At 40.3% G+C, this 17,629-nt stretch overlaps 1 protein-coding gene across 3 annotated transcripts in view; it reads left to right on the top strand.

Annotated features, from left to right (window-relative positions):
• Positions 1-17,045, top strand: part of fpgs (folylpolyglutamate synthase) — a 39,452-nt gene extending 22,407 nt beyond the window's left edge. For 2 of the 3 annotated variants that reach the window (XM_060841496.1, XM_060841494.1), the window contains exons 12-16: positions 3,777-3,874; positions 5,675-5,727; positions 7,011-7,089; positions 10,268-10,349; positions 11,728-17,045. In XM_060841496.1, the coding sequence (XP_060697479.1) occupies positions 3,777-3,874; positions 5,675-5,727; positions 7,011-7,089; positions 10,268-10,349; positions 11,728-12,155 (740 nt within the window). In that variant the 3' untranslated portion in view covers positions 12,156-17,045. The remainder of the gene's footprint in view (positions 1-3,776; positions 3,875-5,674; positions 5,728-7,010; positions 7,090-10,267; positions 10,350-11,727) is intronic. The other variant, XM_060841495.1, reaches the window with a different exon arrangement.
• The last annotated feature ends 584 nt before the right edge of the window (positions 17,046-17,629 follow it).

The following is a 17,629-nucleotide window of genomic DNA, read 5'->3' as shown; positions in this document are numbered from 1 at the left end:
AATTAAATTTTCACACAAATACAGTTATAATCAAAGATTTAAAAATTCACCAAGCAATTTTAATTGCAGTCAAAGTAGCTCAGATCATTCAAGGTGAGAAACCGTCTGATATGACTCTAAATTGGCAAGTTTCTGATCTCTGGTTGAGGGATATGTGGTTGTGAATTGACCAGTCATCTTGTGGCTGCAAAAATATAAATGTCTGCTGCTGCTGCCATCTCATGGATTTTGCTAGCATAACACTTGGCTAGAAAGTTGGGAGAATTGCCGAAGATTAATACTGAGATTCCTGAAGTTACAAGCAAAATATCCTATTTCCAGTCAAGTATTGAAACGTGAGACATCATCTTTGCTAGTGAGCATTGACTGAAGGGCTTATGCCTGAAACGTCGATTCTCTGCTCCTTGGATGCTGCCTGACCTGCTGCGCTTTTCCAGCAACACATTTTCAGCTCTGATCTCCAGCATCTACAGTCCTCACTTTCTCCTGACTGCATAAGGATGTGTCAACAACTCGTTATTATGTTGTCTCACCTCATTGGTATGTAGTTTTCTATTCTCCCACCTGTCGGATGGAAACTAGACAGTGACTATTCCAGCTTGCCATTTGATCCTCTGGATCCCTATCTTCGACACCATGTGTTAACATCCCAGCAAACTCAGTGAGCGGGCTTGAATTTCTCTCTGACATATCTGAGGAATTGGCAGGAACCATGGAGGACAACTCCAGAATGCTAGCACTTGACTGAGTACATGGCTACCGTTGTGCTGGTACCAGGAATCTTGAGATGTAATGGCAATGACCAGTACTTCCGATTGTAGTGGGTGAGAGAATAGGATGAGCACAATGTCATACGTGTATGTGGGTAAAGAGGCAAGTTTGGAATAATAGTGTGATAAACACAATAAGGCTCACTAAAAGAAACACTCCATGAAACTTGCTAAAATTCACACTAGGCTGATTTCTGGTAAAATTGAACCATGGTCTTTGCAGAAAGTGAGGAAGCAGTGTTCTTGAGTCTCAAACTGGATCATTTGGATGAGTAGTTGTTGTCCCAATAAATACGTGAAATGAGCAGTAGAGTCACTCCCGTTCAGAGGAGTCATGCAATTGTGCAATGGCGTCTGTACCATCAAAGCAACACTAAACCTCCACAAGCAGCATCTTGGCCCACAGCCTTGAATGTATTGACATTTCAGGTAGTAATCCAAGTACATTTTTAAAGATTGTAAGGTTACCCACCTCAACTACCCTCCCAAGTAGTATACTGTCAGACTCCCACCACTCCCTTTGGTGAAAAAAAAATCCTGATATGCTTTTAGAAGAGAGACGGTAGAAGTTTTGCTGAGCAGGTATCACTTGATGATACCATTGATAAACCCTTCCATCATTTTGATGTTCGTGAATATAGTAGTGCCACCAAGCAGCACTTGTTCAGCAATAACCTGTTCATTGATGCTTAGCTGGAGTTCCACCAGGATCATTCAGCTCCTGTAGGAGCAAGCTACTTGCAGTTGCTGGAATATGAACTGGAAACAAAAAGTGCTGGCAATCACAGTGGGTCAGGCAGCATCTATGGACAGAAAGTAAGCTAATGTTTTGAGTCTTAATGGAAGTATTGCCTAAACTCGATGTTAACTTGCTTTCACTCCATTGATGCTGTCTGACCGGCTGTGATCTCCAGCACTTTTTGTTTTCATTCAGGCTCTTGACTTCATTGTGACTTCGGTCCAAATGTGAACAAAAGAGCTGAACTCAGATGGGAAGTGAGAGTGACTGCTCTTGCAATTAAGGCAGAATTTGACTGAGAATAGTACCAAAGAGCCATAGCAAAACTAAAGTCAATAGAAATCTGGGGAAAACTCTACTTTTTGAATTCATACCTAGCACAAAGGGAGATAGTTTGTTTTTGGAGATTATTGTGCAAGTCCCAGGACACTCCTGTGGGAGTTTATCAGGGTACTGTCCTAGGCCTAATAATCTTCAGCTATTTCACTAATGTACTTCCGTTCATTAAATCGGACATTTGGGATAGTCTTTGATATTTGCACAGTGTTCAGTGCCATTCATGACTCCTCCAATACTGAAGCAGTCTATGGCAAGGTGTGAAAAGCACTAAGACCTTGGTTTGGAGTGACAACTACCAGAGAGGTACCATGTTCCCATAACATTATCATTGCTGAATTCCCCACTTTCAATTTCAACCATTGACCAGAGACTGAACTGTGCAACCATATAAATACTGTAGCTAAAACAGCAAGTTAAAGGATGGCAATTCTTCTGTCCTACGATTGCTTGTCCACTATCAGTGCGGCCTGGGTTAGGTGCATGATGGAGTACTATCTATTTGTCTGGGTCAGTACAGCTCCAGCAATATTTGACACTCAGCACCATTTAGGACATCCACCATCTTAAACATTCATTTCTTTTAACCCATTGGTGCACAGTGGCAGCAGCATGTACTGCAGCAACTCACAGAGACTCTTGCAGCAAACCCTTGGCTTCAACACCCAAAGGGACAAGGACCGCAGGGAGCACCTCCACCTGCGGGTTCCCCTGAAATCCACATACTATCCTGGCTTAGAACATTTCGGTTTCCTCACTGTCTATTGGTTAAAATCCAAACAGTATTGTAGATTAACTGTACATGGATTGTAATGATTCAAGAAGGTGGTTTACTACCACCACCACCTCAAGACTACTAGGAGTGGGGTAATAAATGTAGCCTAGCCACTGACACTCAGACACTTTTACTTTTAAAAGAAAACTTCCATTCTAGGTGCATTAGTGGAATTCTGAAATGCATCTAAATGTATCTGCCAAGGCATTCATCGTAGCAAAACTAACCACTTTCCTTTTAGATTAGATTACTTACAGTGTGGAAACAGGCCCTTTGGCCCAACAAGTCCACACCAACCCGCCGAAGCGCAACCCACCCATTACCCCTTTACCTAACACTACGGGCAATTTAGCATGGCCAATTCACCTGACCTGCACATCTTTGGACTGTGGGAGGAAACCGGAGCACCCGGAGAAAACCCACGTAGACACTGGGAGAATGTGCAAATTCCACATAGTCAGTCGCCTAAGTCGAGAATTGAATCCGGGTCTCTGGCGCTGTGAGGCAGCAGTGCTAACCACTGTGCCACCGTGTTTGGTACCACTACATATCATTTGACAAGGACTTGGTGGAAGCCTTGCTGATCATCCTTTGCTCTAGTACCAATTATAACATTTCAACTGCAAGAACCATGAGTCAAAACTATGGCTTATTGTCTCCATGTCTCAAACTTCCTACTATGCTGGAGCATCAGGGCAGCTGAAGCCATTTGCACCTCTCCTGTGGCCTTGACTGAGAATCAAATTTCAGACCCTCTTGTATTGACTTGTGTATTAGACCACATAGTTATCAAATAAGCCAGTGGTGAGAGAATGAGGGAGCACTAAAATACTGATCTACTTATACTTTTGCTTCTGTCTAGCAGGAGATGCAATATTTGAGCGTTGGACAGTTGGTGTTCATGTACACAATCTAACCATGTACACACTACTGCTCCTGCTATGTTAATTCCTAAACGGGATTATGTTGATTTTTTTTGTCTCAGGATGGCTTGTATCTAGTTGAGACTTCAGGTAGAATAGAGTAATTAGTTGGTCCACACTCTCTGAAATTGTTTAGAGTTAGTGGTATTTCTGTTGTAGCCCATGCTTCTCTTGAATGTTGTCCATGGATTTTAAAGTGAAGAATTAATCTGTCTTCAATCCTCTTCTTGTAGGATTGCGTGATACAAAATGGCTGGGCCGATCGCAGATCCTGAAGCGAGGACCAGTGACATATTACATAGATGGCGCTCACACCATTGGTAGTATAAAGGTGTGTTGGCATTACCTGGGACCTGGTATCTTTCTTAGTGTTATGGGTGCTCCTTTTATGAAAGCCGTACCAAGGGCTAGAATTACAATCGGACCTTGCTTAAAAAGTCTTGAAGAGCTGCGTTTGCAGCACTGTATGTCCACGTCTACATATCTATTTCACACACTTGAGTATCTTGTTTCCAATGATATGTATTTCTGGAATAGGTATAAAGCAGTGCTACAATTGGGCCATGCTTATTCCAGCTTAAAATGTCAGGATACTCTAGGAGGTAACCTCAGTCTTGCTGAACTTTGCTCATTATGATGGAGATGATACAGAATCTGTAAAGGAACTCAGACCAGATGGGATGCTGAGTTTTCAGACAGTTCATTGACCTAGTGAACGGAACTTTTAGAAATATTGGGAATTGAATTTGGAGTACACACGGGCTGTGACATGATATTAAAATGCAGATGTATGTTGCAGTGTGCATGTGGTAACTGCTGTACTTCTGAAGGTAAAGAAGCAGCTATGGATAAATGTTGAACCTTGGAGATAATGTTTCTGGTGCACGAGTCACTGCCTCAGATGATCTGGTAGCACAAGGTAAATCCAAGCAAACGCAATCCCACTAAGATAAATAATAGAGGAAGAGAGGTGTTGAAGGAGCATAATCTAATCAGTGAGGAGAAAACATGTTTCACAGGCTCCGAGAATGTTGGTGTGTTTGGTTAAGGTCATTTGCTTAGTGCCAGAAACCTGATTGGGATTGTAGGAAAGAAGATACAGATTCTGTAGATAACAACTTGTTGAAAAACAATGGAATACCAAGCGAATTTGTATTTGAAATTTGTAGCTTCCAAGGACAGATGAATGATGACAACAAAAATGGTGGAAATCGCAACAGGTCAGGCAGCATCCATTGAAAGAGAGCAAGCTAACTTTTCTAGTCTAGATGATACTTCATCAGAGCTGACGTGAAGTGTGGAGGGGGCAGCATTAATGCAATGGTGTGGATGTGAAATGCTGGGGAAAGAAAAGGTATGGATAGTCCAAATTAAGTGATCAGAATTTTAGAATGGCAGAATAATGGTGTGTCCAACTGCCAAGCTGGAAAGAACAGATGGTCCCACTGGAGTTGGGGGAGGGGAGAGAGGACATGGTAACAAGAGAATGCAACAAGTATAGCTAAAAGAAAGGGAAGAAATGAGAGTGAGTTTACAATCTGAGGGTGTTGAACTCAATATTAAGTCCAGAAGATTGTAAAGGGCCTAGTCTGAAGATGAGATGTTTCTCAGGTTGCACTGTGATTCACTGGAGCATTGCAGCATGCTGAGGGCAGAGAAATGGGCATCTGAACAGGATGCTGTGTTAAAATGACTGTATAGGTTCCAGCATCTCTAGTAATTTGCTCCTACTGGTGAATAACAATCTGGTTTATTGACAGAGGGAGAGGGATAAAGTTACAGAAAAAGATATATGCTTTGATAGAAGGGTTTCCCATTGTGACTGCAAACCTGAAAGAGTGGAGTGGTGAGTGAGAGATTTGAGAGCAGCACGGAGTGGAACTCTTTAATTGGCAGTGTTTTTAACTAATAAGCACAGTGCTTTACATTAGGCTTTTAAGGATAAGGTTCAAATGTACAAGATGAGGTGATTTAAAGGGGCTTCTCAACAGTTAGCACTTGTTTAGAGCTTGCAGCAGTACTTGGTGCCTCAGAGCTCACAACCCAAAGGTTTTGCCACTAGGGTTTGTGACCCACGGTTTGGGAAGCAGTATTCTTGGGGCATGAGCATTGACTCTGGTTTTGTTTTCAGGCCTGTGTCAAATGGTTTCAGGAACATTCGCTGAAAGAAGCAAAAGCTGTGGGGTGAGTGCCTGCAATGTTTTCAAGGATCAGGGCTATACTATAATACTGTGCCTAAGCAATTTACATCTACAAGGTATCCACAACAGAGCATCTCCCATGTCTATCTGCACAAGTACATGAAAACATGGCCTGGCATCAATCTGGTCTTTGATAACTTAATGAATTTCACCTTGGGCAGCAATTCGATGATAAAATGACTATGTACTTTCAATTGTTGAGGTTGGGGCTGAAGTTTTCAGGGTTGGGAAAAGGAGTTGGGTGAGGGAAGAAACATCAGCCAAGATTCTTGTTTCTATAGGGAGAGGCTAAATAGGCCTCATTTCCCTGGAGCATTGAGGCTTAGGGGTGACCTTCATAGAGATTTATGAAGAGCATGGATAAGGTGAATAGCCAAGGTTTTTGTTTTACTTTGCAGGGTATGGGAGTCCGAAGAGGGCATAGGTTTAAGGTGAGAAGGGAAAAATATAAATGGGACCTAAGGGGCAAAATTTTCATACAGAGGGTGAAATGTGTATGGAATGAGCTGCCTGGGGAAATGGTAGAGGCTGGTACAATTGCAAAATTTAATAGGCGGCTAGATGGGTATATGAATAGGAATAGTTGAGAGGGACATGGGCCAAATACTGGCAATTGGGACTAGATTTGGATGAATTGGACCAAAATGTCTGTTTCCATGCTGTGGAGCTCCATGACATTTCAACCTAATCAAGCCAAACTTTTTCCTATTGTGGTTATTCTAATAGCAGAGCATTCTATGTAACACAGAATATTCTAGTTACATGGTTTAAACCATTTTTTAAAGTACTGATATTGCACTTATTGTGGTGTTTGCATTCAGGAAAGAGATTTGGGCAAAATGTCAGGTAGCAATCTGGATCGGTGTGTTTAGGATTCAAAGGTGAACCTTACAAAGTGAATGGCTGTATTAATTGTTTAAGTAGCCTGATCTCTTTTTCTTTTCAGTGTACTTAGTGCACCTTTGCTTACACCAATCTGGAAAGATTCAGCCCCATATAAATCATCTAGCTGAGATGAAGGGTAAGGTAATAGGTTTCACAAACCAGAAATAGGAGAAGGGTGTTGTTAATTTGGGATAATGAACAGATACTGTAAGGAGGAAGGTGTCAATGAGGGGACACAGCCCAGAGGGCATGGGGGTAAATGGAGACGGAGAGACAAAAGGGAGAGAAGACATTCTAATGAGATAGGTCAGGGATCAGAACCTATTGGCATGAAGTTGATGTCTTGGTGATTTGATTATTGAGCTGATCTTTCTTTTCCAGCAGAGGACCCGTGGTGCGGGTACTACTGTTCAATACAACAGGGGACCGTGATGCTGCTGCACTACTGAAGCTGCTCATGGTAAAAAATGGGCTTCACCATAAGATTGTGGAGATTTGGGGAAACTGATCTGCTTGTTTAATCTAGTGGGGGATTGTAGTGTTCTAATGAAGATACTTGTTCACTTTGTAAGATTTTGGGAGTCATAGCTATCTATGTTGGGCAGTTAAGTATATGTAAATAATTTTAAAGACTGAATTTTTTTTAAATGAACAAGGATGCTGGAAATCAGAAATGAAAAGAGAAATTGCTGGAAAAACTCAGCAGGTCTGGCAGCATCTGTGGAACGAAAGCCGAATTAATGTTTTTGGTTCAGTGACCCTTCAGAACTGCAGTTACTCTCCATTACTTAAATTAGTTGCATCCACATTCTGTTTATTTCAAATCATTGCATCCCCAAGGGGACACATCCCTAAACCTACCACGGAAGGCCAAAACTGCAGATTGGAGCAAAAGTATTCATGTAAATTGGAAATTTACTAGCCCCCCCCGCTACCTATAATATGTTTCGGCTGCAGTGAACTGCGGAACATGATTCTGTGGATATGGGGGTGGCCCTGTATTTAATTTGGATGGATTATTTCTGTAAAAGTTGAAGTCATAAAGGATCTGCAATGTTTAAATTGTTGCTCTGCCCAGAACAGTAGGCAGTCAGATATTCCGTATATTCTAGATTGCATAAGAATGACAGTCCAAGATAATAGTAATGTTAAGTTGCCAGTTCCATTAATCCTATTATCTTTGATTTCTCCATGTTTCCATTTCAGTGAATTTAACTTTCTTAAGTAGAGAAGCTAGCAACGTAGACAAACACTGGGACCTAATTCCTCTGTCACAGGATTTTACAAATCTGCTTGAGGGATGGCCGGCATTTATTGCCAATCCCTAGTTGCCCTTGAAAAGGGATGGTGAGCTTCCTTGAACCACTGCAGCCCATGTGCTGAAGGTGGACTCACAATGCCCTTAGGGAGGAAATTTCATGATTTTGACGCAGCAACAGTGAAGAAATGGCGATACATTTTCAAGTCAGGATGGTGATTGACTTGGAGGGGAATTTGCAAATGGTGGTGTTCCCATTTATCTGCTGCCCTATCATTCTAGATGTTTGGTAGATGTTGGCTAGGAATTTTTAGTGAATTTCTGCTGTGCAAATTATAGATAATATACACTGTTGCTACTGAGAGTTGGTGATGGAGGGACTGGATGTGTGGCTTGTGGAAGTGGTGCCAGTCAAGCGGGCTGCTTTGACTTGGATGTTATCAAGCTTATTGTGCTGGAGTTGCCAGGCATTCCTGATATTTGCCTTGTGAATTGTGGCTGGTTTTGGGGAGTCAGGAGGGGTATTACTCTGTATTTCTAGCCTCTGACCTGTTCATGTAGCCACCATATTGATATGGCGAGTCCAGTTGAGTATCTGGTCAATGGTAACACTCAGGATCTAGATAGTGGTGAATTCAGTGATTGGAATATCAAGAGACCATAGCTAGATTGCCTTTTATTGGAGATGATCATTGCCTGGCATTTGTGTGGTACGAATGTTACCTGCCACATATCAGCCCAAGCTTGGGTATTATCTAGAATCTGTTGTATTTGAATATTGACTGCTTCAGTGTCTGAGGAATTGCAAATGGTGCTGAACATTGTGAAATTATCTGCAAATATCACCACTTCCGACTTTATGATGAAGGGAATTGATGTACCGTTCTACTGCTGTTGATAGCCCACAGTGCCTCATAAGTCTGGGCATCCAGTCTTGAGCTGCCAGATATGTTCTAAGTCTGTCCCATTTAGTTTGGTGATGGTGCCACCCAAAATGATGAAGGGTTTTCTCAGAGTAACGGTGGGACCTTGTCTCCACAAGGATTGGTGATACTGTCATGGACAGATGCGTCTGCAGCCAGCAGATTGGTAAGGATGAGGTCAAGTATGTTTTTTCCCTCTTGTTGGTTTCCCAACCGCCTGCCGCAGACTCAGTCGTGCAGCTATATTCTTTAGTACCCAACCATCTTGATCAGTAGTGCTGCTGCCAAGCCACTCTTGGTGGTAGATGCGCTTTTTGAGTATCTTTTAATCCCTTGCCACCCTCAGTGTTTCCTCCAAGTTCAACATGGAGGAGTGCTGATTCATGAGCTGAGGAGGAAGAGTGCATGTTAATCAGCAGGAAATTTCCTTGCCCATGTTTAAGCTTAAGCTATGAGATCCAGAATCACTATTGAGGATTCCCAGGGCAAATCCTTCACCTGTACTGGACATATCCAAAGATGGTGATGTTGGTATCTGGGACATTGTGTGTAAGATATGATTCTCTGAGTGTGACTATGTCATGGTGTTGCTTGACTACTCTGTGAGACAGCTCTCCCAACTTTGGTACTAGCCCGCGATGTCAGTATAGAAGGCTTTGTAGGGTTGACAGGGCTATTTCTGTTGTTGACTTTTCAGGAGTCAAGGTTAATGCCAGGATGTCCATCTGGTTTCATTTCTTTGTTGAGATTTTACAGCAGTTGATCCAGTGAGTGGCTTGCTAGGCAATATCAAGTGTAATCGAGAGTCAACCACACTTCTGTGGTTCTGGAATCACTTTTAGGTCAGACTTGGCTAGGATGACAGATTTCCTTCCCTGAAGGTCATCAGTAAGCCAACAAATTCATGGTCATCGGTAGATTTTTAATTCCAAATTTTCAAAAAAATTGAATTCAAATTCCACCATCAGCCATGGAGAGAATCAAACCCAGAACATTAGCTGAGTTTCTGGATCATACCACCAGGCATTTGTCTACTGATGCAAAGTACTGATGCTATAGCCTGCTTTTAGTTCCTACAATGACTTGATGCCTCCTTTCTCCAATAAAATGGTGCAACCTAGCACAGGTTCATTACATGAAGAACCGGGAGGGAGGAAAAATGAGTTGGCTTAAGAAAGTGTTTAGTCACAAAAGAGAAGGAATTTGAGAAGTATCTTAAGTCAAGGAAGAAAAAGCTTTTCAATAGAGAATGCGAGTTAGTCAAATTTAATCACATGCCTCCACCCTGACTGACCACCCGAAGCAGATGGTTAAGTTTGGAAAACTGTTGGTAGTTATTCTAACAGATAAAGATAACCAAAATTAGTACTTGATGCAGGCAGACTGAAATGGGGACAGAAAAATGATGTGATCTTGTCTACAGCCAACAAAAAAACCTGATGTTTCTTTTCTTTTAGCCTTGTCAGTTTGATTTTGCTGTCTTTTGCCCCAATCTCTTGGACATGGCACAGAATCTGAATTCTGGCAAGTGTGGTCTTGGTAAGTTGCTCCTTTTTAAAATGTGGATTCCAAAGAGCTGAAACCTTTAGTGACTGTGTTGAATGTTATGGATAAGTTGCCTCTTTTTGGATATATTGAGCAAAACAAACTAAGTTTGATGGGAAAACTTACAGTACTTGGAAACATTGCCATACTGACTGAGAGAATCAGTGCAAGGTGTTATGCTGGCACAGAGAGACAGCTGACTCAATTTTTCAACAGAATGTAATTCACCTTAGTTGAGTAACAAATTGATTAGTGATAGCTAATCAATAATAGCCTTGTCCCCATGATCCCTGGCAGTATTGCAGATGATGAGTAAAAACTGAAAAAAATGTAATTGCGATGATCATTCTCACAAACTTATTCTGCAGGGCAATCTTAATTGAAATGTTCAAAATTGCAAGTTTGCTAACTGTTAAATACATAAGGATTTCCACTCTCTGGCAAGGTACTATTACCATTCAGGATTAGTAACAAATATAGTATAGATAACATGTAAGAGGGAGTAAGATAAATACATAAGGGAGAACAGAATGGAATGACTGCAGTGGCTGAAGAAAGTGGTTGAATAATGACAAGAAAATTGTTGGTGGGATTCAATGAAGAAGAGTCTGAGGAGGCTTGTGTGGGCCATATGCACAAACATAGATGCCTTTGGTTGAATGGTGTAGTTCTGTGTTGTAAACACAATGAAAATAAAATATCAGCAATTTCACATTAAGCAGAGGGTAGCCAATGAGGGAAATCAGAAATCTTTAACGTTTGTAGTTTGAGGTTTGTGTTGAAGGGACTTTTTTGGGTCTGGGACAGTGCAGAGAAGTGATTCTCAAATGTTTTCAGTCGGGCTGTAAATTATTACTGATAAATTTGGTTACAGTTAGGAAGAAAAGCTACAAGAGTTTTCATTTCATTTTATTTGATTTGAAATGCTACCATTAGCTTTGGTTACCTTTTTGAATCCAGGTATGCGTTTTTAATAATAGGTACAGCCTATTGGTTTGGCTTACTTTGTAGAACCCCCAATTCCGATCTATGCATTGTGGACTCGGACGATACTTGATTCGAGCATGTTATGTCGGTCAACACCACTATTGAAATAGTGTTCGATTAGATATGAAACTGAAATTCTGTCTGCTGAGGTAACTTGGGTGCACAGTAAACCTCCTGTGACACCATTGTAAGGGCAGGAATTTTCCTCTGAATCTAAATCACCATCAAAGTAAAATTAACTAGTCAGTTATCACGATGCAACACTGCATTTAACCTGTTCCTTTAGGACTGTCTGCGTCTTGTTTGCCAACTCTAACATCTTTCATATAGATGAGCACAAAAAATTTGTGATCTAGGTTTAATATGCAACGTTTTGTTTTCTCAGATCAGAAAAATTACACTGTCTCTCTGGAGAACATGCTCAGCCGTTGCCTCGATAACCATCGTGCCTGGTGTAAACTTACAGAGGTGAAGCATGATAATTTATGGAACTTAACAGGCAGTACCCTAGAAGGCTCCACCACATTTGTTAAGAGAGGTGGTTTGGATGAGGAAATGCTACTGTTACGTGGTCCAGGGTGTGAGCACATAACCACTCGTGCACTCGTCTTCCCTTGCATCAACAATGGCTTGCAGTGGATAACGCAAGGACGTGATTCTGACCTCCAGCCTTCACTGGCCAAACCACACAATGTACATCCAGCAGGAGTTGCTGCACTGAAGGAGGCTTCAAGCATACAGATCCTGATCACAGGAAGCCTGCACCTTGTAGGCGGGTGCCTAAAACTTCTTGACCAGTCATTGTCTCAGTGATTTTTTTTTAGACTTTGGTCTAAGGACCTAATATGGAGGAAGTGTTGGCTAGGGGGTACTGTTTCTATGTCTGTTATACTGGACATTATTCAGATACAAAGTATTTTGATATAAAAGAGCTAACACTAAGGCAGAGGCAATGATATTGACAGTTTGGAATCTTTCATTTCACAAGAAAGTACTTGGCAGCCATGGGATAATCTGAAGTCATAGCTTTCTCTTTCAGGTTTGTGTGTGAAACATAGACCAGGCTTTTATGTCTAATGGCATATATTAGTTAAATTTTTGCATATGAAATATTTAAAAGGAAAGGTCTTGCATTTTATGGGTCTTAAAAACTGGAAAATAAACTTGGTGCAAAATAGTAGAGTAGTTCATTCCTGTTGTCACTGATGTGACTGAGAATAGTTGCACAAGAATACTTGACATAACTCACCCTCTGATTTTTCTTTTTATTCTGGGAAGTGCATAATTTCTGGGAGATTCGCAGTGGCATTCAAATGTTTGTGTGGGGGACATGGAACACTTCCGTGTGCACTTTATGATTTTCCAGCTGGGCCTGCCTTTTCAGCTTTTCAATTGAATGACTTCAGAATAAACTAGAAATAAAGAACAGGGATTTGGAAAAAATAAAGCACAGTCAGTGAAACAGTCACCCAGATAATTTGTAAAGAAAGATGATTGCTACTAATTATAGTTATGAATTGTAAACCAAAAGTCCAGGATGATTTTTAATTCATATGCTTGCAGTATAGTTCATGTAAAAGTAGGAGTTGGTTCACTGCTAGATATGGTTCAGTGCAGAAAGCAGTGGGCAGGAGATATCCGTTTTTCCTGGTTGTCATTTATAGGTAGAGTCTCCCTCGACAGCCCACTTAGGGTAGGAGAATAGTCAACCTACTGAGAGAATGCTTGCGGACACCCAATGCCCCTTAGATAGCACCATTCCAAACCTGTGACCTCTATCATTTAGGTGAATAAGAGCAGCAGATACATGGAAATACCATAACTTGAGAATTCTTCTCCATACTATACTGATTTGAAACTGTAATCACTGCTCCTTCAATGTTGTGTGGACATACTTACCCTACCATGGACTGTGGCATTTCAAGAAGGTCGCTTACCAACATTTACAGATGGACAATGAGTGCTGGCTTGGCCAGCGAGGCTTGCATACCTTGGAAATATTAAGGAAGTCTTCCGTAGCACAACGAAGAGGCATTCAATGTAGTTTAATGTCGAAATAAATCTTTATTCCCTTTATACTCGTTGCTCTTATACACACTATCACAAAATTATACATGATGTGTAAATCTCCCATGTTTTTGAATTGATTTTAATCTATACGCAAAGCTTGGTAAGACCATCAAAGGTGAGGCAGAGGACTGGGAGATTGCAAGTTAATTTTCTTGTACATTTTATCAGATTCACCTGTGGAGTACATGATATAATCTTTTAACTCCTGGTTCCAACCCATCCATTCACAAGGTAGTCTTCCTTATCCAGAGGTTCCAAGCCTGCTGTTATTGGGATGTGATCCTGTTCCTGCTATCACATGATAATGAAGAACATGCAAAGACCAACTGCTGCATTCAACATGTTCTATGTAATGATGATGCCTCGTGTATAATGGTAAAGTCACAATCTATTCAAATAGATCAATACAATCTCTTTGGGGAGGGTAGTTTAAAACTAAGACAGTTGGGAGTAAATATATTTCTCATCACTGTGTGGTTACATTCCCAGCATTTTGCAGTGGTGAGTGACCATGTGAATATAATGTAGTTTGGCTAGATGTCTGTGCAATTCTAGGGCATGGTGTGTTTCAGTTAAGATTTGCTACAAAGTAGCATTGCTGGGAGCTTGATGTAAATTATCTCTTAGATTTTTAACTGCTAATCTTCCAGAACGTCATCATCTAAGATTTGCATGTACTTAGCCACAAACTCTGAGACAGAGCATGCTGCCAGACGATCTGATCATGTCCTTTCTTTTGCATTGGTGATAAAATATAGTATTGTATACTTTAACTAAAGATCCTCTGCTTCAGAAAGTGAAGGACGCTGTCTTAAAAACAGCAATGTAAGCTTAGTGCAAAATAGTGGAGTGATTCATTCCTGTTGTCACTGCTACGACTGAGATCAGTTGCACATGAATATTTGAGATAACTTGCCCTCTGATTTTTCTTTTTATTCTGGGAAGTGGATTATTTCTGGTAAATACGCAGTGGCATCGGATATCAGTGTGTAGGGGAGTTGGAACATTTTCATATGCATTGTGAGATTGTCCAGATGGGCCTGCATTTTCAGTTGAATGATTTCAAAATAAACAGTAATAAAAAGGAACAGGGATATGGAGAGAAAAGCAAAATCAGTGAAACAGCCACCTAGATAACTTGTAAAGAAACTCTGTAAACTGCTAATCTTAATTAACTAAATTCACACCAGGGAAGTTAATTCTCAATTGGTCAAGGTATTGCCATGCTGCTGCAGCAGGGATTGACTATCTCCATAGATAGCCCTTTCCTCATTGGGGAAGAATGTTGCTACTATGTGTGAACATGTTCCTTTCGGTCTACAAAGACCTTGAGTAATGATTTAATAAGTATTGTCAAATAGCTGAATCATGTCCAAGTTGGACACACTTCTGAGTTTTACAGGAATAGCAAATTGCTTGATAAAATGCATGCTGCGGACAGCCCATGGTCGTCATCAATCATTCAGTACTGGTTTAAATCTAAGATTGACAGTGAACAGTTCCTTCAGTACCTTCATTGCCAACCATGCTGCAGAAATTATTGTTCCCCTCTGAATTTGGTTTTCTTTTTGTTTCAATCTGAGTAACTGTAAGACAAAAAGCTTTGACTTCTTGTCTATATTTAGCACTGTTTAAGTTCTGTATTATTACGAATATATTTCAGTTTTGTCATGGGTAGAAACTTTGGTTTCTCCTTCTGATTACAGTAAGCATTTGCAAGCTCCATCTCTAATTCTTTATCATGCAGTAGGCTCGTAATCATCACACTATCAGCGTGGGAGTTCACCAAGCAAAGATGTATGTCCTTTCCATAAAGACTAGGAAGGTAGGAGACATCTAGCAGAGGTTCTGCTATTCTTAGCAATCAGCTATAAAGTAGCCTTGAGTTGGGTCTTAGACGAGTGTTTTGAGAGTAATGGCATGAATGGAATCGTTATTTAAGTTTAAAAAAATGCATACACTTAGAGCTTATGAACTGATTTCTGAAATAAGTGGCTGTTGGATATTGTAACCATATCAGACTGGATAAAACCTTTGGTTGTTGCTGTCTGCAGATGAAAGGATATTATTTCTCAAAACAGGCAGCTTTAATAAGTCATCCTAAACAGTGACTGTTCAACAATAACAGGAAATTATTTAAGAGCGACTGTCAAAATGCCCAATTATATCGTGGAAAAATATCATTTTACTGTGTACTTAATTAGATGTACAACTGCTGCAAACAATCTGATGCATTAACTGTTTGAGGTGTACTCTTAAGCTATGAAGGAAACATTATTGTGAGGCTTAGTTCCCTATATTCTCACTTAGTATTAATATCCATTTGCAAGCTTTGCCACAATTTTTATATACCTTGCACCTTAACAACCTCTTATATGAAACATTGTTTTTCTTTGTAACATGAACTGTTGACAACCTGAAAATAACGGGGAACTGTATCAGTATTTTTGCATTCTGTTATGGACCAGGTCAGACCCCCTCAAAACATTTTAAGGTAGCCCAGACCCTAACTTTTCTAGTTGTTTTAAGCAGACATAAGGTCGATAACCAGGAGTGATGCAGCTGGTCAAACCACTTGGCTTCAAGTCAAACAATTTATTTACACACCACCGAACGAAACAGAAACAAAATAAAACAGAAATTAGAATAACAATAATTTAAAAACCTGAGTGACACGATATCCCCTGTGACTTAACAAAGAGCTGATCTGATTTCCTGCAACATCTCATAAATACACCTCAAGGCAAAAAAGTAAACTCAAACACAGGCCCTTACAGGAGTGAGAAATGGCAGGGAGAATGAGCCAGGGATCATTTGCTGAAGCATGGAATTTCTTTCCACTGCAGTAGCTTCTGTGGGTTTCCAGCTAAAACTAAACCAAACCAGAAAAATCTGGAAGTGGCTGCTCCCCTTTCATAGAACAACTAGTAACCCTAAAAAGCATTTTCCCAGATTGTTGCCTTGGGCAGTATCTGTTAGCCATTAGCAATAACCCCAAGACCCAGACAAATGGAAACCTCAGCCTTTTACAACCCCTCTTAAAAAAAACAGGGACAACATAACTTTGTTAAAGGAGCAGCATTGTCACAATTCTTTACATGTGAAATGTCAGTTTTATGTACAAAGCTGGTTCATGAGTACGTGTGGGATCTGTTGCTGTTACTTGGATTTTATACTTGGAAAATCACAAAACATTGTAGTGCCATGAAAAATGAATAACCAACAGCTAAAGCCTGTTAATGGAGACAGGTGATTTAGACACTAGAACCATCTGCACTCTCCCAATGTGCAAACAAGGCTGTCACTCATGTTTTGATACTTAAGAATCCTGCTATGAAAGCAACGTTAAGTAGATATTTTCAGTAACCCCAGAGTTCTCTTCCAATGATTTGAATTGACTGATGCTACTGATAAGTTAATGACAATATATATATTCTCTGGGTGGCTTTAAGATGCAAATTGAATGATTAACAGGGAAAATAGGGAGGGGATGGTGGTGGGAAAAAAATCAGGGTTGAGTATAGGAATTTTTAAATTAATATTTAATACTTTTGTAGTTTTCCTCAGGAATGTTTGTATTTCTTAATTTTCAATTTGGAACAATGGCAACAACTTATTCAAGGAAATTAATTTCTGCACAGCATTTTTTAAAATGATATTTGTTTAATTTATTTTTGCTTTAAGTATTAACTGAAATTTCTACTAACACCCAAGTGAATTAACAAGTTTACCGCCTTGTATTGGTAACTTGAAATGATGCTTGTAATGTAATTGGTTTAAATTATTTCAAACTAAATGAAAAGTGAAATTTATTGCAAAGTTTTGATTTTCCTGTAAATCATGCTGTTTTACTGTTGTGAAATATGCAATAAATAACTTTTTCATGTTGCTTTAATGTAAAACAGTACATATCTTTTGAGTTGAGCATGTGTTAATCAATTGTTATGGTTCTGAATTTCCTTTTCATCTTCAGTACTTGACAACTTTAATGGACAGGGTAAAAAAAAGACCGCAGATGCTGGAAACCAGATTTTGGATTAATGGTGCTGGAAGAGCACAGCAGTTTAGGCAGCATCCGAGGAGCAGCAAAATCGACGTTTCGGGCAAAAGCCCTTCATCAGGAATAAAGGCAGAGAGCCTGAAGCGTGGAGAGACAAGCTCGAGGAGGGTGGGGGTGGGGAGAAAGTAGCATGGAGTACAATAGGTGAGTGGGGGAG

The sequence above is a fragment of the Hemiscyllium ocellatum genome, chromosome 21 (assembly GCF_020745735.1).
Source record: "Hemiscyllium ocellatum isolate sHemOce1 chromosome 21, sHemOce1.pat.X.cur, whole genome shotgun sequence".
In the NCBI taxonomy this organism is placed as follows: domain Eukaryota; kingdom Metazoa; phylum Chordata; class Chondrichthyes; order Orectolobiformes; family Hemiscylliidae; genus Hemiscyllium; species Hemiscyllium ocellatum.
This window is presented reverse-complemented; position numbering and strand designations above follow the sequence as displayed.